Raw genomic sequence first — 24,633 nt, 5'->3', positions numbered from 1 at the left:
GAGCGTCTTCTATTAAGTCTGCTTCGTATTTATCATAATCATAAACACCATTGTCGTAAACATCGTAGTCAGCAGCAGAATCAGTGTCTCCCACTTTGTTCAATTACACTGATCTGAGCACTTTAAAGTTGAACTATATACGAACAGTGTTTAGTTTCACAACCAGTAGTAAAGTTACACTTTACGAAGTTCAGTACATTTTCTAGCGCTAGTCAGGGTTAGCTCTAGATTCATAAATATTTTTAATAGTGACTTCTGCTTCACTAATCAACCTAAATCACTCACACAATTGCATCATACACTCATTGGGCATCAAATAACTCATTGGGTTGTGTTTCGTTCATTATTTCTTTGCTTTGCAGCTTAAAAAAAGTAATCCTGCATCTTTTGTTTCCGCAAGATTTAGATGTTGCACAAATCATTTTTATACCATTTTATAGAGTTTTTTTATTATTAATTTTGTTATTATTCATTAAAAACAATATGTTTTTAATGAATAATAACAAAAAATTATTTAGCCAAGTTATGTACTATAAAACTGTAAGTATAGATTTGCAACTAGAATCTATATGAGACTCTCCGTAAACCCGCTGGATTTTAGCTATGGTTTACATGCATGAGATTTAACCCTTACGAGAACCAATGCAAGTATTGCAAAACTACTTTTAATTGTTTAACATATAAAAGATAAACTATAACTTCATTTGTTTATTTCAAATTAAATAACCATTAAAAATGCATTTTTGTTGAAAAACATATCAAAGAATTTTTAAATTATGTATCGTCTGTCTTCACGGTTGTCTCTCAAATTAAAAGCTTTTAAACCTTTGTTGAAACTACTTCTTTGAGCACACACACACACACACACACACACACACACACACACACACACACACACACACACACACACACACACACACACATATATATATAGGGAAACACGGGACAAGATGGCGAACGTTTTGAAAAGCCTGAGTTATCGTAAAACTAACAGTGACGCTTTGTCAGTGTGTTCATGATAACATAATAATTCATTGCCTGCATTGATTTTTAAGTAGTAAGTTGAAAAGTTTGAAATAAAATTTAAAATAATAAGTTCATAAATTTGTTATCTGGTCACGTGACCGGGCAAGATGAATTATTTTGCAAATTCTGCCTCTAATTTTATAAAAATTTGAAAAAATACTTACTACTCTAACTAAAGTAACACAAAACAAACACGCTCCACAAAAAAATATTTCTAAAAAAGTTTCACCTGAAGTACACCATTCATTTTGAATAACCGGAAGCAAGGTATTTTTTTAGCGCAAAAACTAAACATATGCGCATAAAACTGCGTTAATAATATTTTAAAAAACCAATTAGCGTTTTAAAATACAAGATGGAAATACAGTTTCGTTTTCACCCATTTTTAAGTTTTTTTTGTCAAAAAATGACTTTTTTTTAACAAAAAAAACTTAAAAATGAGCTGTTCCCCTATATATATATATATATATATATATATATATATATATATATATATATATATATATATATATATATATATATATATATATGTCTTAAAATTTTAACCACCAATTTATACCTTAAAACGCACAATAATTTGAAAAACGGTAAGAACTCACGACTGCACTACGAAACTGCTTGATACAGTTCGATGGCCTGTGATCTATAACAAAAAAAAAGAAAAAGAAAAAAAAAGTCATTTTTAAAACACATTTATGACGTTAAACTTGGTATTGTTTAATTAGGCAATAAACATCCATGATTAGGCACAATAGATTAAGGTCACCAATTCTTCCTATTTAGACACGAGGGGACAACGGAAAGCTAATAAAATTAGAATTCTTAAAACGCTCTTCTTCATAAAAAAAGACATTAGTCACCTTGTAGATTGTGTTTTATGGAACTTCACTAACGTTTTACAAACAATTTACTTTTAATGTTTTACTTTTTATTGCTTTGAATGAGTTTAACTGTTATTTATTTATACAATAGAGACAAAACTTGCAAAATGATTTTATTTAAAAAATTCGAGTATCCTAATATTTAAAACTTTGATTTTTTAGCTTCATAAGATTTGCTTTTTGACTCAAAACTCATTTCGGAAAGTAAAATTTTGTTAATTCCAACCGGTTGTTAGTCGATGATGAGAGTTAGTCGATGATGAGAGGCTCACCAACTTTTTAAAACGTTTCGTAGAACTCAAATTTCTTTTTGCTATCCGACTTACAATTTCAAGATATTCAAAGTTCTACAACATTTTTTATTCCGACACTGTTTTAAATGAATTCACAACAAAATTTTTAACGTTTCATTCTTTATTAACGTTGTATAAAATATCCTTCATTTTGATAACGATAAGGTCGATTACGATCGCGTCCTCTGAAATTCAATATAAAACATGTATGTATAAATTTATATATATATATATATATATATATATATATATATATATATATATATATATATATATATATATATATATATATATATATATATATATATATATCTTGTACAGAAAGTTGCTTTTTAAACGTATATAGTACTTTTAAGAAATGATAACCCGGTAAATTAATGAGATGTACTCTGTATTTTTATGTTTATTTATACTATGGCTATAATTTATTATTTAGAGAGAAAAAAAAATTGCATGGATATTATAAAGGAGGTGGAGGATGATGAGAAAATTAACGGAGCAATTAACTCCTTTCGATTTTTTTTAAATAAATTTTAAACGCACTTTGTTAAGAAAACTCGTAACACTAGTTTATTGAGAGATTTTTTATTGGTCTTTTTTTTTATCACTCAGCAGCCTGTTAGCGTTAGGATATTTCATTTGGATCCCTATTCTTATCTTATTTTGAATAAAAACCGCAACTATGATTTGATTCAAAGTTCAGCAATTTTCAACTGATCCAACTTTGTCAAAATATCATATTTTTATGGGTAAAAGAGCTGTTTCGCTGAAAACAAAATGACAAGTCATTGAAATGCATAAAACAAAAATAAGCAATAGAGAAATTGGTAGACGCCTAAATATTTCTGAATTCAGCATTCGTACAACAATAATAAATTATTTATCAATAATAAACCTTGTACTGGGTGTCCTGAAAAACTGAAAGCACGCGATGAAAACATGCTTTACACGCTAACCAGACGTAACCCAAAAGCGGGAGTATAAACTTTAAGTGCAGAAATCAATAGTTCGCTGGGTATACAAAGCAGTTAGTCGAATGACAATAAGTAAGTTATTACGCAAGAAAGCTTTTGTTGACGTGAACCGATCTCCAAAGACGAAAAGAATGGTGCAAAGAGCGTTTAAATTATTCAGTGGAACAATGGAAAATGATTATCTTTAGCGATGAATCAAATTGCGAAATTATTAACAGAAAAAACAAGAGATTTGTTCGTCGCAAAAATATTTGAAGCAACACATACTAAGCCGTATTCAAAAAGGTGGTGGTTCCGTCGGCATATGGAGATGTATATCAGGCTCAAGCATTAGCTGTTATAAAATATACGAAGGAAGATTAAACCAGTATGAGTATCGTGACATTTTGGAAAACGCGCCTATCCCTAGTCGCAATTTATTCCAGGCTGATCAAAACTGGTAGTTCAAAAAAAACAATGCTCAATGCGATACAGTTCATTCAATTACTGATTATTTTCTTAAAAGTAATATTCGACTCATGGCTTGGACAGCACGATCCCCAGACTTAAACCCGATCAAAAATTTATGGAGCTGGATGGATTATCTAACAAAAAAGCAAATAACTAGTCATGCTCAGACAAGAACTGACCAAAAATGCTCAAACAAGAACTGACCAAACTGTGGCTTGAAATACGAATCAAGATGATTGAAAACTTAATTGAATTAATGCCAAGGCGAATACAAACATGTATTAAAAACAACGGGGGTTATATCCCGTATTAATATCTTTCGATTAAAAGAAGTTGTAGGTGCGTTTAAACTTTATTGCAATTTTTTTTACTTGAGTTTGTTATTTAATTTCAGAAAAGATTTTGAGTTTTTTTTATTAAAGTTGTGTTTTTTTCTTAATTAATAATCGGCAAAGAAAATAAAGAAAAAAAAAACACTTGGACCCTGCCTCGTGTTTTTTCTTTGTACCACTCTAAACTTACCTTAACTTTTAAAAAAACAAGTGCGTTTATATATATATATATATATATATATATATATATATATATATATATATATATATATATATATATATATATATATATATATATATAAAGTTGGAAAAGCTTTTTTTTAATATACTACAAATTAATACCTTAATTTTATTATATAAAGTCGATCTTTACTAGAAATCTTCTCCCCTGTCTCGACAAATATATCAAAACATACCTAAATAATAAAGTAATTTTTTTCTTGTAAAAATTTAAAATACTTTAACGTAGCTAACGATTGAAGGTTCGTGAATCAAGATTCGAATGAATGATCGTTTTTAAATGAATGATTTTAATAAAAATTAACAAACCGCCAACTTATGGAGCATGGATGAAAGAAGCATATCTGATGAGCACTTAAGAACTAACTCTTCTGTAAAAGCATTTATTTCACGTTCTAAATTCTAAAATAAAAAATTAGAATGCACGTTAAGTTTTGCGACCAAACTTCTTTCCATTAAATGAAGTTAATAAAACTTACTTCCCGATGTATCTATATATTACCCTAAAAATTTGTCTTGTAAATTTTATAAATTTACAACATTTTTAGCTATTTTGCTCCTAATTTAAAACTAATATAACATTAACACTTTTATTTAGTAAATTAAATGATTAATTAATAAAGAATAGTTTATTAATAAAGTACATACTCTTAAGCTATTTCGCTTTTCAATACATGCAGTTTGTATACTTAGTAGAAAAACTGGCGGTTCTTGAGGATAGTTTGGGTGTATAGCCACTAAAACATCTAAGTTTTCTATGTAAAAAACAAAATAATTGAAATAAAATTCAAACTATTCATTAATTAAAATAAATGATAAATTAAATGAATCTAAATGATCACCTTCTCGAGTAACTGTAGCAGAGTAGTACATAGAGTCACGCGGAACGATTTCCATCGCAAACAACGCCCTTCCCTTTTCGTAACTCTAAAAATAGATATTAACTCCATAAGAAATCGCTTTTAGTTTTTTATTTTTAATTTTCAAAATATATGTAATCTTCTTTATTTGTAATATGTCATGTTTTAAATTATTTTATCTACCATAAACTCCTCTAGTGTAAGCTCTTTCCAACTTGTTAATACACTGAACGATTTGCAAGGACTGTTTAAATCAGGTAGCTGGAGGCTTTCTAAAATATGTATAAAAACCGATTTAAAGTTAACAGAGCTTTCCGGGCTACCTTTACTCGCAAAATATATACTTCCGACCAATAGTCAGAGAGTTTTGGAATGAGTTTTAATTGACACAAAACCTACAAGGCAAAAAAAAAATCTTGCGCATTCATGACTTTAAAACAAGTTATATTTACTTGATGAAAAGTTTAAAAAACGGGCTCAACCGGGATTCGAACCCGGGGCCTCTCGCACCCAAAGCGAGAATCATACCGCTAGACCATTGAGCCACACAAAATATCGTATCAAGTTAAAATTTAAATTAAACTGAAAATCATTCAAGCAAATCAAACGTTCATGCAGAATACGCTAAATAACAATTTGTTAAAAACAAAACGTTATCTTATGAACAGAAAATTAACTTACCAAGCAGATGCAACTGCCTTTGTAACGACAGTCTTCCTTTTATTCTTTTTCGTATATGTTTGATTACTGTTTGGAAATGCTTCATATTTATAGCTGAATCGGTCATTGTATTTTGAAGTTTTTTGTTTGGTAAATTATTTAATCCACAGATCCACTGGACCCACAAATATGGATAACCAACCAATTTTATATAAGGATCAAAAGATTCTGAACCTAAGCATTCTAATTGATACTTGCTTGCAACACTTGGTAGTTCATTGCCTGAATCTGAGGCCAAAAGATCTCTTAAAATGACGTCAGATGATAATAAAGGACTACGAGAAATTAAAACATATTTGAAAAAATCTTTAAAAGAGTTTAAATAAAATAGATTACACTAATGCATAATACGTAATACTTACAAAGACGTTGACCCTTCAATATTTAAATTTACTTGGATACAACTCACATTCAATTGAGGCAAATATTTAAACAGCATATCTAACTCATATGTGTCTAAAAAGAAAAAATCCATCATACATTTCTTACATTTCTTAAGCAGCATAAGATGTATCTTTCCCTAAAAAGTTGAAAAATAACAGGTTACCTTTTTTTTTCCATTTTATTCGCACATAAAGAGGATGGGGAGTTAACAACTTGTTTCGCTTTTCTTCTAATCGATTGAGTGTGCCTTCCTTTTTTCGATTCTTAAAGAAATTTTAAACTTTTATTGTTAAAGAAATAAAAACCTCCAAACATAAAGGTAAAAGGAAGCTATAATTAAAAAAAAAAATTAACAACACTAAAGCATACTCTGTGACTTTCGCTATTAGTTTCAGAGGGTTCAACATTTTCTGAATCAGAATCATCACTCTCATCTAAAAACAAAACAATAAATACTGTTTTGAAATCAGCAGACTGATAAGTAAAATTTTTTAGAATTTAAAAAATTTCTTATAATTTATAAAATTCTAAATTAATTATTAATGAATTTTTGGTTACAAACCTATAATTACAGTTTCTGTTTGAAGATCATTTTTAGCTTCGTTTATATCACCTTCTATTTCAACTTGCATTACTTTATCTAGAAATTGAAAAGATTCATCTAGCAATGAATTGAATTTTGAGTTACAAACAAAATCAAACAGAAATGAGATTATAACCAACATTAAAAACATAATTATTTGTGAAAAATATATATAGAACCTTAATCTTTAAATTAAATTAAAAAAATACCACATGTATCTCTGTAAGCTTTAGCTTGAACGTACAGTAAATATAAAGGTCTGCAAGAAAAAAAGAAAAAAATTAAAATGTTATATTGAATGAAATTTGAATAACCTATGAAAATTTGGAAGACTGGACCCCTAGTAAAACTTCCTGATTCATATAGCTTTAATACATTTTAAAAACATATAGATAACAAACTAAAATCACAAACTTAACATAAAGTGGGTAATTTAAAAACAATGAAGAGATTTAAAATGACAGTTTCAGGCATTGCTATGCCAACAGAGCTTCATGATAGAGCAAACACCTTCATGTAGCAAAATGTCAGACAGTTTTATAATATGCTTAATCTGGATTTAGCAATATGAAGCAATTCAAAAGGTGTGGTCCACTAATTGACAGCATCCACAATGGAATTTTATTCTTTCTTTGCAACAAACTGACACAGTTTATTTGAGACAAACTGGCATTTAAGACAAAAAGAACAGCCACTTAAATTTTCATATGAACATGAGGATTTTCATTTTACAATGCAATCATTTTACATACATAAGGATGTCTACTCGCAGCAAAAACTGCAAAGAGCTGTTTAGAAAAAACATGCTGGAAAAACTGGAAAATGTGTTTTTTGAGCATCATTGGTTTAACGATGCTCAAAAAACTCGTTTTCCAGTTTTTCCAGCATGTTTTCCAAAAACAGCCTTTTCTAGTTTTTCCAGCGAGTGGACACTGTAAGTAATTTAAACATACATTATTGAATTTAATCACCTCTATAATAATAACAATAATAAAAAAAGTGTACTTCTATAGTTATAAGGAAATGAAATGTTTTTTTTTAATTGTTTTTTTTTAGTTGTTTTAAAAGTAGTAAACAAATTAACATTTAAATGTTAATTTATTTACTACTTTTAAAACAACTAAAAAAAAACAATTAAAAAAAAATCACAAAAATCACTTAAAATAAATATTATTATAAAAAAAATATATATTAATATTAAAAAAAATATTAATATTAAATAAAAAAATTGGGACTAAAATTTTAAAACCGTTTTAGAAACAACTTTTTCTATATATGTTTGCTGCTTCTATAATATCAGTGGTTCTCAATCGGAAAAATAAAAAAAGATCTAATAAAAATGTGTAAAGACAATTTTAATCTTAACATCACTATCAGACCAAACTTAAAAACCATAAATTTCCTTGATATCACATTTAATCTTTCTGAGAACTCTTTTAAACCATATAGAAAACCAGGAGATAATCCTTTATATATTAACATCAATTCCAATCATCCACCAAGCATCATTAAATTGATACCAAAAACGATCTTGCATCAGTAATATATCTTCAAGCAAAGAAGCTTTTGATAGAGCTGCACCATTTTATAATAATGCTCTCAATTCTTATGGATTAAAAGAAAAGATCAATTTCATTCCAAATATAAAAAAATGTAATACAAAAACTCGAAAAAAAAACATCTGGTTTAACCCACCTTATTCACTCAATGTCAGAACATAGCAAAAACATTTTTGAGTACAATTGATAAAAGTTTCTCAAAGGCCACAAATTTCACAAACTTCTTAACCAGAACAACTTAAAGGTTAGTTATAGCTTCCAAATATCAAGAGTATTAATACTTCTTATAATAAAAATATACTATTTAGTTCTCATGAAAATGCCAATCAATTATGCAATTGTCAACAAACTACCGTATTCCCACTCAATGGAAAATGCCTTACAAAAAACCTTATTTATATTTGCAACATAAAAACTCACCAAGAAGAAGAAGGATATTATTACGTTGGGCTTACTGAGTAAACTTCATGAAAGTAAGGCCAACTCCACTGAACTTTCTAAATTTGTGTGGAAATGTAAAAAAAAGATTTAGAACCAATACTAAAATAGAATATTCTTGATCAAGCGGAGCCATTCAAACCTGGTGGTAAATTTTATAATATATATATATATATATATATATATATATATATATATATATATATATATATATATATATATATATATATATATATATATATATATATATATATATATATATATATATATATATATATATATATATATATATATATATAGACCTACTTTTTTCAATACTGAAAAACAATAAGTTATACAGAGGCTTTTAATAAAGTAAGGAATATAATAAAAACCTGGATAAATACTGTGCAGATTCAAACATCAAACGCTCAGTTTCAAATGACACACCCATAAGTTCTTGTACAGGCTCAGTAGTCTATATAAAATATACATAAAATTATCACCACATATATATAAAATTATCACCACAATAATAATTAACATAAAATATACATTAAGTTAACACCAAAATGTATCCAAAAAATAACTAATAATTGTAACTTAAAAATTACCTTCATAATTTGTGCGAGATGTGGTTTTAAACTATTTAAATAATTTGTCTTGGAATAGATTTCATCTTCAATTTTTTTTTTCTCTTCTAAGAATTTATTTTTCTGTTCAACCAACCTAAAAGAGTAGAGAAAAATTAGTTGCAGTTTCTTTGAATAAACAAAAAATGAATATAATAGAGGTTTACAATGAAGTAGATTTATATTCATATAATGGAGAGGATATAATAGAGAGGATATAATGAAGAGGCTTAAAAAAAAAAAAAGTTTCAATGACTAAATCAACTTTTAAACTTTTTATTAACTATGTAAGTAAAAACAACAATAAGCAACAAACTGTTTACGCCGTTTCAACTCCCAATCAAGTCTAGCCAACATTTGTTTATGGGCATCTGTTTTAGTTACCTCCTAGAAAAAAGATGGTAAATAGTTATACAATTATGTTTATGTATATACATTTATACATACATACATACATACATGCATACATACACGCATACATACATGTATATACACATATATATATATATATATATATATATATATATATATATATATATATATATATATATATATATATATATATATATATATATATATACACACACACACACACACACAGTGGGTTGCATAAATATAGCGTCACTACTTTGTTTGTGTAAATTTTTTGTTTTTTTCACAATTATCTTTGAAACCAACTAATTAATACGATTAAAAGCGTATTAAATGTCTTAATTGATTCTCTATCAAATGGTATACAATTGGAACTCGTTAAGTTAACCAAAAAGATAACTACAGATATCAATCGAGCAAATAAGAATTTATTATCAGACAAGAGTGAAGAAGAATCAGATACAGAGAGTGACATGTTAGCATGTACATCTCAGAGTTTTTGCAACGCACCATGCGTGCTTAGTTTAGAAACAAACAAAGAAGAAGATGAAGACAAAAATAAAGCTGAGGCAAATTCTGATGAAGAAAACGTGGAAGATGAGGAAGCATTTGAGTACAATCCTGCATTGCCTAGTACTAAAACTCTCGAAGATGTTTGAACTATTGTAAAAAAATCCAAATACAAACTTAAATTAGTCAAAGAGCTTGTGAGTTCTTGATGTCAGAACTCGATTGAACAGTGCATTGAAAATGTTGAAAACTTTCAAAGACATGATCCCAGCTATAAAAAAAACTCTTAAATCATTTGGACATGATTGGCCTGATTATTTAGAGAAAAACATTCCTGAATTAGTAGCAACTCTTCAACCATGTAAAATGGCTGTGGATGCCATTAGTGGCGATAATGCTGACTTGAACATTGCAGAAGGCGCATTAGAATTTTTGTTAGAGGAATTGCGAACGAAGAAAAGTTTTATTTGTGCTCGTTTGATTGAAGAAATTGAAATAGAGATTCTTAAAAGAAATCTGATCTTAACTGTTAGTCTGCTCAAATTTTTCAGCAATCCAGGAGTTTTTGAAGTGTCGAAAGTGTCCCCATTCTTACTCTCATCAAATAAAGAAATTATTGAAGAAGTAAAAAGACTTTGGCTTAAACATTCTGTTACTCCATCCAGTAATGATGACAGTGATGATGTTGTGGAAATTGCATCTGAAGCTCATCAGACAGTTGAACAGACTCCCAATGATCCTAAGTTACGTCTTCTTGCTTCCTTAAAACGTCAAATAACTTCAAACTTTGCTCCAAGGCTCAAAGAGCAACCAAGAAAGAAAAGAGAATCCAATGCCCGACAACAAATCCAAGTTACTGATCCTAATAATTTGACTGGTGATGAAATTAACAGCTGCATCACAACTGGATTCAAATAAGAAAAGTTGTGCATTTTAGAAAATGGGTTAAAATTAATCAAGCCAACATCAATTCGATATGAACAAAATTTTTCAATTTCAAGCAACCACCGTAGTAAGGAATTGTAGAGAATGACAGCTGCAACTTTGAATGACTTAAGTTTTTAAAAAGTTTTTTCAAGAGTCAACATTAACTTGATAAATGTAGAAAACTTATGGTTCATTAATATAACAATAATAAAAAACTATAAAACACAAATTTTTCGGAAAATTTCAGTTTATTTTCATAGTTTTTAGATTTTTGAAAAAATCTCGGTTTCCTACAAGATCTCGTCTCGGAAAAATACCAAGACGAGATCTTGTCTCGGAGAACCGCGACGAAAAAAAACCAGAGATTCTGAAAGTATAAAATAAAACCTATTTTCATTACTCTTCAGCAAAAGTTTATTGATTTATGATGCTGGAAATAAATTATTTTACAAAAAGTTTAAAAAAAGTTAAAAAAAGTCATAACCCTAATTTCAAGAATAATTACTAACTAAATTAAAAAAAAAGAATAAAATCAAAACAAAAAAGAAAACTGTTGGCACTAAATCATGTTAAGTTAAGAAAAATGAATAAATAATAATAAACAAAATTACAAAAGGAAAAAAAAATTAAAGATTGCAATTTAAAAACATCAGTCGATACTAAAATAAAATAACAGAAAAAGAAAAAAAAACTAAAATAATTATAATGATGATATATTTAGTTGCCCAAACTTTTGTAAAACTAAAAGTTTAGTTTTACAAAAGTTTTTTTCAAACTCTTCAAACAACGTGTTGGTGATACAACAATGTGGCACAATAAACAAACAAATTTTTTTCAAATTTAGCACAGCAAAGATTTAAAAGAACCATTCAACTCTTTACGTATTACTTTAGAACTCTTTTGAACATACATTACAAATGGGTTCCGCCATCCAAAAACAAAGCAGACGTGTTGACAAGAGTTCCAAAGACTTGGTTAAATGAGCTTTCACGAAGAAATATTAAAGAGCTATGTGGAGTAAGTATTGCTGAAGAAATTCGTAATTGTCACTCAAAGCATCATTTTGGCGTTAATCGGACAATGTTTACAGTGCAATGAAGACTTCCGCACGTATTAAGAAAAGATGTTGAAGAATGTGTTCGCAAATGTTGTCAATGTAATTCAATTGATCCAGCACCAATAAAATGGGAAAATGAAGTGCTAGATGTACCAGACACATGGTATCGAATTGCTTGTGATGTGACTCACTATAAAGGGTCGCCATATTTAACAATGATTGACTGTGGACCAAGTTGGTTTGCAACTTGGAGAAAGTTGCCTCGCGAAGATACCAAAAATGTAGTAAGTCAATTGGAATCCGTATTTAGGGAGCATGGCTTACTGCAAGAACTTTTGATTGATAATGGAGTGGTGTTTAAATCTAGTGAATTTTCAAATATATGTGAAAAATGGTGTGTAAAAAAAAAAGAAGTATAGATGTGCATATAGACCTTCAGGATGGTCAAAATAAGGCTATTATAAAAAAAAGGCTATTATATATAATTATAGTGATTCTATTGTAGTAATAGTTTTATAGTTGTTATAATTTTTTTAATTACTTATAATTGTTATAACTACTGTTATAGTTATAAATTTTACTAGAATTATTTTTACCATTGTTTTATCATTGGTTATAATTTATATTAAAGTTATCATAATATAGTTATTATTATTTTTTTATTCGTATTATTTTTATTTTTATAATAATAATTATTATTGCTATTTTTAATATTACCATTATTTATTAGTGCTTTATTATTTTATTATTTTTTCTTCTATGTTTTTAGTTTTCTTTCTTTTTTTTAATTTTTTTTTAAATTTGATCTTTATTTTATGTTTTATTTACTTTTTTTTTTTGTTAGGTGTCACTCCATTGAATAGTCTTTAACTTTACAAATGACACCTAACCTTATTTATGTAAGTTTATAATTTATTGTAAAACTTCCATATTCTATGGTGAAACAAATAGACCAAAAATAAAAAAATTTTTAAGAAGAAACTTACTGGATGAGAAAGTTCAATAGGAGCTTCTTTATAAAATGTATCTATGTCTACCAAATCAATATCTTCATCTTTTGATCTATATGAATATTTATAACAAATAATTACTTTAACACACATTAATGATTGTTTTAACACAATTCTTTACCACACACATAGCTAAATGCCAAATAAAAACTCTTCTACTCGTATATTCATAAACTTCTTACGAAAAGTTGACACATTGCTGAATTTCTTTCTTGATATGTACAACTTCATACAAAAGATTTTGAAGTTCAAGATGAAGACTATCAACTTTTGATTTTGCCTAGAAGATGTTAAAAACAATTCAACTCAAAGATTTTTAAGTTATTACAAAATATGATACTGTTATATATAACATAATATTAAAAGCCAAAAAGTTATTTACTGCCTGAGTTTTTTCTGCTGCATTCTTTCCTCTCATTTGGGTGAGCCTGTTTAGTTTCTTTAGATTTGTAGCTAGAATAACAGCATCAATACGTTTTTCTTTGATTTCTTCACACTTTCATTAAAAAATAATGGTTAAATGTTATTTTATCACAATAATTTTAATTCAAAGATTTAGTTAATTTCTTCAGTCTCCTCAAAATAACTAAAATTTTGTGAAAATGAAATAAATAGATTTTTTTTTAAGAGTATGAAAACATTTAAATTAATGAAAAACCAAAAACTTATTTCAAATTTTATGAACAAAAAATTTGAAAATCTAAACTATGGTTAAAATTCTTTCTAGAAAACAAAATCATTTGATGCATAACTTAATTAATAAATTAAATAACAAATTAACTAAAAAATTTATGTTTAAAGTTTTTATCTATTATTTTTTAGAACTATATAAACTGATATAACTGATATAATTTCAATTATTTAAAACTTTTAAAAATTATTTAAAATTATTTTCAAAATTCAAAACTTTTTATTATTGCTTTAATAACTTCAAATATTTCAATATACTTCATTTTTTATTGACTTCAAATAAGAAATTGATAACAAATACATACACCATCTTTGCTTTTTTTCAAATCATTTATATCACTGATAGCAACTTCAATATTACGACATGTTCGGCAAAACAAATCAACATCATCATGAGAATCTCGTGAAATGGCTTCTTGTTCTTCATATTGAAAGATTTGTCGATCTGTGCATTGTTTTTTTGTAGTAATTATCTAATTACAAAATTAAAAACAAAATTAAAACAATGTAGTATACACAATGAACAAATTATCACAACCGCAAATTATGATTGCTTTTTATGCCATCACAATTACAACCCTCGGAATTAGGGTCGGCATTCGGCAATGCTGACCTGAAAGCAATTGAGGTCGGCAAAAAATTGCCGATTACATTTCTATGTTTTATGGACCTCAAATAGTTTTTGCCGCCCTCACTTTTCCTAATTCTGAGGGTTGCAATTAGTTTTCTTCTCAAAACTTTTTTTGCTATTTCTATTTTTACTTGCTATAATGTTTCTTAGGCAACTCTTAAAAATATATATGTTTGTTGGAGTTTAATATAGAGTTATTTAAAATATTTAATGATTTTTACTTGCAAATCTAGCTGTAGCAGCGCTTTTATTAAGTCACAATATTTTGCATTTGTGTTTGTAGTAAAAATATTTTCTAAAAATAACTTTTTTTTCCAATTGAATAAACAAGCAAAAGATTTTTCTATTGAATAAGGAAGTAAAATGAATACAGTTTTTTATAACTTAACAAATTTTTATTTATGAGACCTAAATTTTAAATTTTTAAAAAAATTGCAAATTTTTATGGCAATTCTTTTTAAAAAAAATTAATTAAAAAAAAAGACTCTAGTAGCAGATTTTAAACATTTTCTTAATATTATACCAGGAATTTTTAGAACATTACAGTGGTAATTTATGGTTTTCACAAATTCCAGCTGTTAAAGTTATGGGAGAAACAAACCAAATAATTGTTTCAAAAAAAAACTAAATATGTATCTCTCTCTCTCTCTCTCTCTCTCTCTCTCTCTCTCTCTCTCTATATATATATATATATATATATATATATATATATATATATATATATATATATATATATATGTATATATATATATATATATATATATATATATATATATATATATATATATATTTATATATATATATGTATATATATATATATATATATATATATATATATATATATATATATATATATATATATATATATATATATATATATATATATATATATATATGTTGAACGTCGTAATAGCATAAAATAAGTTATTATTTTTAAAAATAACACGATGTTTTTTATTCTTGACAAGTTTCGTAAAATTTATTTAAATATTCAAAAGATTATTTTACAATAATAAATAACTCTGAAATATTATTAAAAAATAGAAGTCTTTACAGAGAAATATTAACGGACAAAAAATTATACATAATAAACCAATATATTTATTACAAAATAACTCGGTAAATAACCAATTAAAATAACCAACTGTCAAAAAAAATATATATATATATATATAAATAAACTGACAGTAAAATTAAATAGATAAGTTTATAGTATAATGTAAAGCTTGTTTATTAAGTGAGGGACTTTCCCATTTAATGTGGAGAGCTTCTTTTATCTTTAATTTGTGTTTGCTTGGGGCATTATCCAAAATCTCAAAAGAATCACAGTTAGCCAAATTTTTGCAATTAAGAGATAAATTTAAGTGTTTAAATATATGAGATTGTTTATCACTTTTAAGGTGCTCATTTATTCTAGTTGCCAAGTGTCTGGAGGTTTCTCCAATATAACTGGCATTACAGCCAGCGCAAGAAAATTTATAGACAACATGAGATTTAAGCAGTTTAGGAAGTGACTCTTTTAAGCAAAAACAATCTTGTATTTTATTAGTAGTGAAAATTAATTTTATTAGAACATTCTTTGAATATTTATAAACAATTTTTGAAATTTTCCTTTTAGTGTAATTAGAGAACATTCCAATGTATGGAAGCTTAAAGTATCTTACATTTAAGCTATTAACAATGTTAGACACAAATGGGTTCATTTTCTTATCAATATAGGATTTAATTTCATAGTCAACAATTTTTTGTGGAAATTTATTATTTTTTTAAACTAATGATAGATTCTTAATATCTTTATCAAAACCAAACCAAGAATTATTAATTTTAAATGTACGATCAATCAAACACCGAACAAGTCTAAACTTGTAGCAAGAGGAAATAAAACTAAAAAAATTTTGTAAAAGACCTGTATACGTTTTTTTGTGATAAACTGAATTCGAAAACGAATTGGATTTTTTAATAAGTACATCTAAAAAAGCAATCTGGTTATCTTGTTCTTTTTCCATAGTAAATTTCAGATTTTGATGTTGTTTATTGAGGTGTTTGAAAAATTCTTGAGCTTCGTATTCAGAATTAAAAATAACAATTATGTCATCCACATACCATTTATAAAAAAATGGTGCTGTAAAAGAGCAGTTCTTGACCCATGTTTGTTCATGATATCCGACGAAAATATTAGCTAAGATGGGCGCTAAAGTAGAACCCATAGCAACACCATCTGTTTGATCGTAATATTTTCCGCCAAATATAAAATGTGAACTGGATGTGGAAATCTGAAGTAATTTTTTTAAGTGAACTTTTGAAAAACGTTTTGAGTTAGTTTTAAATTAAATGGGAAAGTCCCTCACTTAATAAACAAGCTTTACATTATACTATAAACTTATCTATTTAATTTTACTGTCAGTTTATTTATATATATATATATATATATTTTTTTTTTGACAGTTGGTTATTTTATTTGGTTATTTACCAAATTAAAATAACCAACTGAGTTATTTTGTAATAAATATATTGGTTTATTATGTATAATTTTTTGTCCGTTAATATTTCTCTGTAAAGACTTCTATTTTTTAACATATATTTCAGAGTTTTTTATTATTGTAAAATAATCTTTTGAAAATATAAATAAATTTTTCAAAACATGTCAAGAATAAAAAACATCGTGCTATTTTTAAAAATAATTATATATATATATATATATATATATATATATATATATATATATATATATATATATAAAATATATTTTTAATAAGATATTTGCAATAAGATATTTTGTTTATTTCTTTTTTGATGTTTTTTTTATTGTTATTGTTGGGATGAGGGTGGAGTAAAAAAAAAATTTTTTTTTCTAAACAAATTCTAATAGTTACCAAAGGTTGTCACTTGGATATGGTGTCTTGGCAATAAAATTTTTTATTTTTGGATGTCTACCGGCAATTTAATTTTGAAAAAGTCAATATTCTTTGTAAAATAATTATTTCGCAAATGTTTTATCATAGAGTATATTATACTATTGGAAATTACATCCAAATCCATGTCTAACAATATAAAAATCATTAAAATATTCAAAGGATTGATAAAGTTGTGATTTTTAAAAAAAGTCTGGATTGCTCAAAAACCATTATAATTGACATAACTCAGAAATCCTTTAAAAATTGATATTAAATGTCTTGTATTGATTTTGAAGGGTTGAAAAGAATGTTTGAATTTGCATTCTAGCCATTCTAGCCTTTTGAAAATTTAAATAAATGGTGAATTTATGATTTTTTTCAAAGAAATCCCAAAAGTCACAGGCCACGAATGCATGAAAAATGATAAAAATTACAAAAATTTAATTATACAACAATGTTTAGAAGGTTTAGTTTTTCAAAATATTGCCCTATAATGTTGAAGTCAGTTTGTCACCTTGTGCAGTATTCTTGTTTTGTGTTGAACATAGGCATTACCATTCTGGCAGCATTCCATGCCCGGATGAAACCATCTCGAGCTTCCTGCCCCATGACTGCCTTTGAAGCTTTGGTAACATTTTTTACGCATCTTTTAACTCCCTGCGTATGGCATGGAAAACAAGGAAATTCATTAATAGGTGTTTCTTTACTGCCAACAAATGACCCCAATTCATTATCAGACAAATATTCTGTAACAGGTGGCTTGGTCGCTGCGCCCAATTGCCAGTTTATTAGCTCAATCTTCAGCATCCATGTTGAAAGTTGGTACCTGAAACACCCTGATTTTGTTTTTAGGTCGTTTCGGCTGCTTGTTCGCTCGAGCTCGCATTATTCGCTGCAGTCCCAGCTCTCATATATGCCTCCTGTACTCAGTTACCATACTTAGCAGCATATTCTCAGGGTGACCAAAGAACCCATTACATTGAAGTACTGGATCAACAATGGCACCATCCTTGCATGAAGGTTTTGTTTTAACTGTAAACCACATTGGTGCATAGACTTTCATTATGAATTCAGCCACTACTTTCAGAATATCAGCTGAATGTGTTGTAGCAATATACAATCTAAAAACTCTATTAGCCAGTATGACCCAGCGAGACATAACAAGTTTTCCTGGTTCCCTGTGAGACAGAGATGGTGGACAGAGACCACTATTAAGAGCAACACAAATATCATTCAGATACTGTTGATATGAACTAAGATCAACAATGCCCACACTCTGAAAATCACTCTTTTGCTTTTAGAAAACTGTACTGTATGGCAGTTCATTTGCATGTAGCATGCAAACAAACCATTGCAATGGGCGCTCAAGTTTCTCAAGTTTCAAGAGAGGTATGTTGTTCCACTGTTACTCTCTGATAAAATTTTCCATTAAGATTTTCATTCATTATTGTTATATCTTTCCTACATCAAAGTAGAAGCCATGGACATCAAAACAATGATCATCACGAATCAAACACTGATACTTCTGATGTTCTCTTTTTATTTTGCTCCTGTCAATTGCATTTGAACAATCGCCTGACGTTACTATGCCATAATCTTGTAAGACACCTGATTTCAGCAACAGCTCAGTCGGAGAGAGCATATTGATCTGAAGCTTTTGGTATATTTTTTAATTCATTCTGTTGTTGAGAACTTGGTCTCAGATGTTCATCATAGTTTACAATTTCAAAGTCAGTGTCACTATTGGATTTGTTGTCAGACGATGAAGGGCTGCTGCAAAAACTATCCAGCATAGTTTTAGATGGTGATTTTTGTGTGCTTCTTTGCGTGCCTGTTCTTGAGCCTGCCTCATTCTTTTGTGAATCAACAATTTTGCAGCATGACTGTCAACTGATCCAACCATCATCCGTTTTGATCTTCAAGAAACAGTTGCTCAGACAGTGGTACTTTTTTAGCTTTGTTGCAGAAACAAGGTGAACAAGAGGAGGTTTTTTTGATGCAACTTCCATTGTTGATGTCATGTACTCACCTACAAGCAAAATAAGAAATTATACGACCAAAAAAATATTTACAGAGCAATAGAAGTTTCACTTGAATTTGTTGTATCATTTATCTCAAATTATGGAGTTTGGTTAATTTTACTGAACCTAATTGCATGCAAATACAAAAAAAAATTAGGTAGCCTAATAATAGTAATGTTATAGTAGGGTATCTAAAGTATAGTAGTATCTAAACAGCAATATTTTACAAAGACATTTATTTATACATACCAAAAGGAAAAAAAAAATGTATTCTGTTGTGTAGATATAGAGTAAATATGACTTAATAATTTATATACTTTTTAGAAACTAAAATGATATAGTGCTTTATTTTGTCTAATTTAACTATTTGGATGTCATTAAACATGGAATTTCTATAAAAAAATCATAAATAATACATCATTCATTTAAATTTTCAAAATGCTCAATGACTAGAATGCAAATTCAAGCATTCTTTTCAACACTTCAATTTAAATACATGTCATTTATTATCAATTTTCAAAGGATTTCTGAGTTATGTCAATATTATTGGTTTTCGAGCAATCCAGACATTTAGTATTAATTCTTTGAAAAATCACAACTTTACCAATCTTTTGAATATTTTAATGATTTTTATATTGTTAGACTTGAATTTGGATGTACTTTCAAATAGTATAATACACTCTATGATAAGACATTTGCGAAAAAATTATTTTGTAAAAAATATAGACTTTTTATAAAAAAAATCAAAATTTTCCAAAATTAAATCGCCGGTAGAGGGCAGAAGACATCCAAAAAAAAATTTTTTTATTTGTAAAGACACCCCCAAGTGACAACTTTTGGTAACTATTAGAATTCATTTAGAAAACAAATTTTTTTCCACTCCACCCTACTGTAATACTGTTAAACGTTTGATTTTCTTTTATTTACACATTTAGAGTTAACAAAATAAAAACAACATTTTAAGATTTGTTTTGATTCTAAAAAATTCATGATGGCAGTTTTTCGCAAAACAGGATACTATTTTAAACTTTTTATTTTTATTATTAATATTTTTTTGTATTAATATTTTATTTATTTATTTTAAGAGATTTTCTAAAAATGAGCTAGTTTTATATTTTTTTAAATATGTTTTTATATATAAATATCTTTTTATAGCTTTTCTGTTTAAATGTTATATGCTTTCTATTAAAAAAGACTTAAAAAATAAGAGATATTAATTTACTTCATACTAATCTATGTTTCTTTTCTTCTTTTATACATTTACTATTGGTTTTTTATCTTTTAATATTTTTGTTGAATCGATTATATAATTTATACAAATTTATAATATTTAACATAAAATAATATAAAATAGTGATTTTAAATGGTGTTTTAAACATTAATATAATAACATATAATAACTCTATTAACATTTAGAGCTGAAAAAATGTGAAACTAAACAAAAAAATTTTTTTATTTAAATACAAAAAAGAAAAGAAAAAAACACGTGATCAAACCCAAAAAATAAGAAGTTGGGAAGCTAAAACAACATTTTTGTCAAACACGGAGAAGCATTGTACTGCTAAATACTACTTTATAACATCAATGAAAGAACAACTTATAACCACATGGCTCTATAATAATGTTATTATAGAGATCAGTGTATATAACAAAAAAATAAATCATTTAACACAGTTGCCACCATTATGCAATGTTTAAGATTGATAACTAAGCACAAGCATCTAAATTTCAAACTTCTTTCTTATCCGTTATCAATTAATAGTATCAATTAATAGTAATAAAACATACACACACACAAACACAACAAAATGAGCAAACATCAGTTAAATTAACTGATTAGTTTAAACCTTAGTAGAATTTCCCTCAGAATTTTCTGTCGAAAGATCTTTATCATTGACCACCAAAGTCTCACTGCTTCGTGTACTCATGCGTCGTTTAATATCATCACTTTTTGTCTTCATTTCATTGTGTTAAATATTTGTTATGTTAATCTACTTTTTGAAAAGAAAAAATGAAAAACGAAAAACATAAAAACCGTAATAAAAATGTTGATTTAAAGAAAATCAGAGAGATTATAACAAACATATTAAATATCTTGAAAGCATAATCATTACAGATAATGAGATGATTACAGATAATTACAATATCAAATTTTTTTGTACAGATTTGTTAAATGGTAATAGTAATAATAACTGATAACTATATTATTATACTAATAATACTAACAATAATAATAAAAAAATAATAAAAACAAGAAACTATTTTCTAGTAATAAACAAAACTGACAATATATATGTTTGTTTCTCAGCGCAGTTGCAACTTGTTTCTCCGCGCAGGGGCCTTGTTTGTCAAGGTTCGTGTTTCGGAGTTATAGAGTTGAGAGAGGATTATAACCACAATTAAGTAGCCTCCTTATCACCTCCCCAAGGCCCAGAAGGCCTTGGGGAGGTGAAATAACAAATATATATATATATATATATATATATATATATATATATATATATATATATATATATATATATATATATATATATATATATATATATATATATATATATATATATATATATATATATATGTATATTCTTTATCATCTGAATTCAACTGCATAAAATCATAAACATTAATATTTTTTATCAATGAACTAAAAAAAACAAATGTTGTATTTTTTGCTTTATTTAACATGTATGTTAAATAAAGCAAAAAATAACAGAATAAACAGAGTAAAAATACACTTGACATGATATCTTAACAGATTCACCATTAATATGGTGTTTAACATATTTTTGTATTTTTAAATGTGCAAGCACTGATACTGCTCATTTGAACTAAATCAATTTAGGTAGAAACTAATAATCAATATTATTAATAAAGAAAAAAAAAGAAAAAAACATATATATGAATATTCTCTAAAACTCTTTAGTTTAAAAACTACAATCATTCAGTTAAATAAAAATAAACAATGAAAGTTGATGTATATATAACAGTTAACAATAATTTATATTTTTACACACAAAAAAGTATAATATATACAACATTTTACTTTTAAAAAATATGGATTTAAATTCTTTAACATTTTTATTGAAAAGCATAAAAATTTTCTTTTTCTTCTTCAATAAACAAATAAAAAATTTAAGCTAAGTTGTTAAAAAATTTGCTAATTTTTTTATAATACCAATGTTGAACATTGTTAAAGTATGGAAAATTATTTAACTAATATAGAAAAAGTCTTAAAAAGTATCGCTGCAACATGGTATACCATAGCAGCAGAAGAGTAAAATTTTTAGCTGCAACATGGTAAATTTTAGCCACAACAGTGAAGCAATCTTAGCTGCAACAGATGTTAAATCATAGCCACAAATCATTGTAATAATCATAGCTGCAACAGTGTGATAAATTATAGCTTTAGCAAGGTGTTAAATCATAGCTACAAAAGGGTGGTAAATTGCAACTGCAACAACAGGGTAAATAACCCAATAAGTAACATGCACATAGGCAGCAACTAGATAAAAAAAATGTGGTACAAAGACACTGAAAATACATACATAAACAATAGAAACTTCCTTCTAAACACTGGCACAATGTTGAAAACAACAAAAAATGCTTTAAAAGTATTTGTTTTCATAAAAAGAAAAATTATTTTAACAAAAAAAAATTGAGTAAAAATTGAGTTGCACCATTTAAATTCTGATTGACTTTAATTGATAAAAATATATTTATTAAGATTTTTTAAAACATAAACTAACCTTATTTTAGTAAAATCAACAAGGCTTGCCAGCAAAAATAACTGTCCACAATAAGTTGAACAAGCCGTTAATATATTTGCATTAATAGGTTAATAATGGTACATACCAATCATTCCAGATGGTATATCAATTGTAGAAAAATTATTTGAATTACCTTGACTGAAAAATATCAACTTTGATAAGCTGAAAAAGATGCTGATTATTTGCCAATCTTTCAAGTTTTTGCAACTGGCAAAAAAAATTAGAAAGAAATTCATGAATTAATATAAAGTTAACAAAGCATAATTTGATATATACAAAACTATATGAGCATGAATCTTATCAAGTTTTACTAAAAATATTAATTATATATAGAGTATAAAATAAATAATATATAAAAAAATAATTATGCTAATCATGATCAATTTTAGTAAAAGAATACAACCTTAATGTTAAGGCAAAAAAACTTTTCTAAAATAGCTTTTATGCAAAATCAAGTTAGTACTCTCTATCAAATTTTAAAATGATGTTTTAGAATGTCAACAACATATATAAATTGTAAATAAATCAAAATTTATCAAACTTAGTGTAATTTAACACTTACTTCATAAATAAGAAATATTGTGTGTGATAGTCACCACATCCCTGTTAATACAACTCCACCTTTGCAGCAACTTTGTTTGTCAAGGTATTTAGAGTTAAATGATCAAAAAAGGGTTGCAACAATATTAAAAAAAAAAATCTTTAATTGTAATGACCTCCTTAACCTTCACAAGATGAATAAAAAATATATAAAAAAATAGAATATCATAAATATTCCACAGTTTTTTGGGGTAGTCTTGTAAAAACCTCATTTTAAATCTTTTGTCTGAATATGGAATACTGTATACACAACATATATAGTTAGGTAATTCTACACTTTTTTACAAAAACAAAAAAACATGACTTTGAGTTCACAATTCGAAAACAAACAGTAAGTCATATACATACTTACAAACACACGCGCATACACACACACACACACATATATACAAACCTTCCCACAAAGCGTGTGCGGTCACACGCTTCTGTCCACAATAAAAGTAATTTTTTTAGACACACTGACCACGGCATTTAGCATTTTTTAACTTTTAAAATGTTTTAATAATTCGCAGCAAAAAACTAAACTAATATACTGAGATAGAAAAACGAATACTAAAAAAAGGAAACAAAATTGTAATAAAATATCAAATTTTAATTAAATAAAAACTAGAAAAGTTTAATAATTCAAAAAAAAAATTTTTTCTAAACTTTTTTATACAACTTTTGTATTCTTTTTTTAGGGTGGTTGTTATTTTTAGCTACAGAATTTGATACAAGTCAAGGAAAAAAACATATTATATGATAACAACAATTTTATAATTTTATAACAACAATTAAAAGCTTTGATAATTTATTTATAATTT

The 24,633-nt window shown here is 26.8% G+C and overlaps 2 protein-coding genes and 1 non-coding gene across 4 annotated transcripts in view; all 3 read right to left on the bottom strand.

Annotated features, from left to right (window-relative positions):
• Nucleotides 1-1,882: 1,882 nt before the first annotated feature.
• Nucleotides 1,883-21,469, bottom strand: LOC100198946 (THO complex subunit 5 homolog). The gene is made up of 20 exons (XM_065807256.1): nucleotides 21,311-21,469; nucleotides 14,223-14,390; nucleotides 13,610-13,723; nucleotides 13,410-13,507; nucleotides 13,204-13,279; nucleotides 9,668-9,738; nucleotides 9,334-9,448; nucleotides 9,115-9,197; nucleotides 6,953-7,002; nucleotides 6,723-6,800; nucleotides 6,530-6,594; nucleotides 6,324-6,423; nucleotides 6,139-6,232; nucleotides 5,738-6,051; nucleotides 5,240-5,328; nucleotides 5,039-5,123; nucleotides 4,845-4,951; nucleotides 4,506-4,598; nucleotides 4,299-4,372; nucleotides 1,883-2,385 (listed from the first exon to the last, which is right to left on the bottom strand). The coding sequence occupies exons 1-20, from the start codon at nucleotides 21,422-21,424 to the stop codon at nucleotides 2,325-2,327; spliced, it is 2,049 nt and encodes a 682-aa protein (XP_065663328.1). The 5' UTR covers nucleotides 21,425-21,469; the 3' UTR covers nucleotides 1,883-2,324.
• trnap-ugg (transfer RNA proline (anticodon UGG)) lies at nucleotides 5,530-5,601 on the bottom strand. Its single transcript has one exon. It is a non-coding gene; the product is annotated as a tRNA-Pro (tRNA).
• Nucleotides 21,470-22,360: 891 nt separating the features above from the next.
• LOC100210859 (BRCA1-associated protein) overlaps nucleotides 22,361-24,633 on the bottom strand; it is a 60,569-nt gene continuing 58,296 nt past the window's right edge. For both annotated transcript variants that reach the window (XR_010641178.1, XR_010641179.1), the window contains 2 exons: nucleotides 23,210-23,437; nucleotides 22,361-22,965 (listed from right to left, as the gene is read on the bottom strand). The gene's annotated coding sequence lies outside the window, so the exon portion shown is untranslated. The remainder of the gene's footprint in view (nucleotides 22,966-23,209; nucleotides 23,438-24,633) is intronic.

The sequence above is a fragment of the Hydra vulgaris genome, chromosome 10, assembly GCF_038396675.1.
Source record: "Hydra vulgaris chromosome 10, alternate assembly HydraT2T_AEP".
NCBI lineage: Eukaryota > Metazoa > Cnidaria > Hydrozoa > Anthoathecata > Hydridae > Hydra > Hydra vulgaris.
Note: the sequence above shows the minus strand (reverse complement) of the source record. Positions and strands in the feature narration are given on the sequence as shown.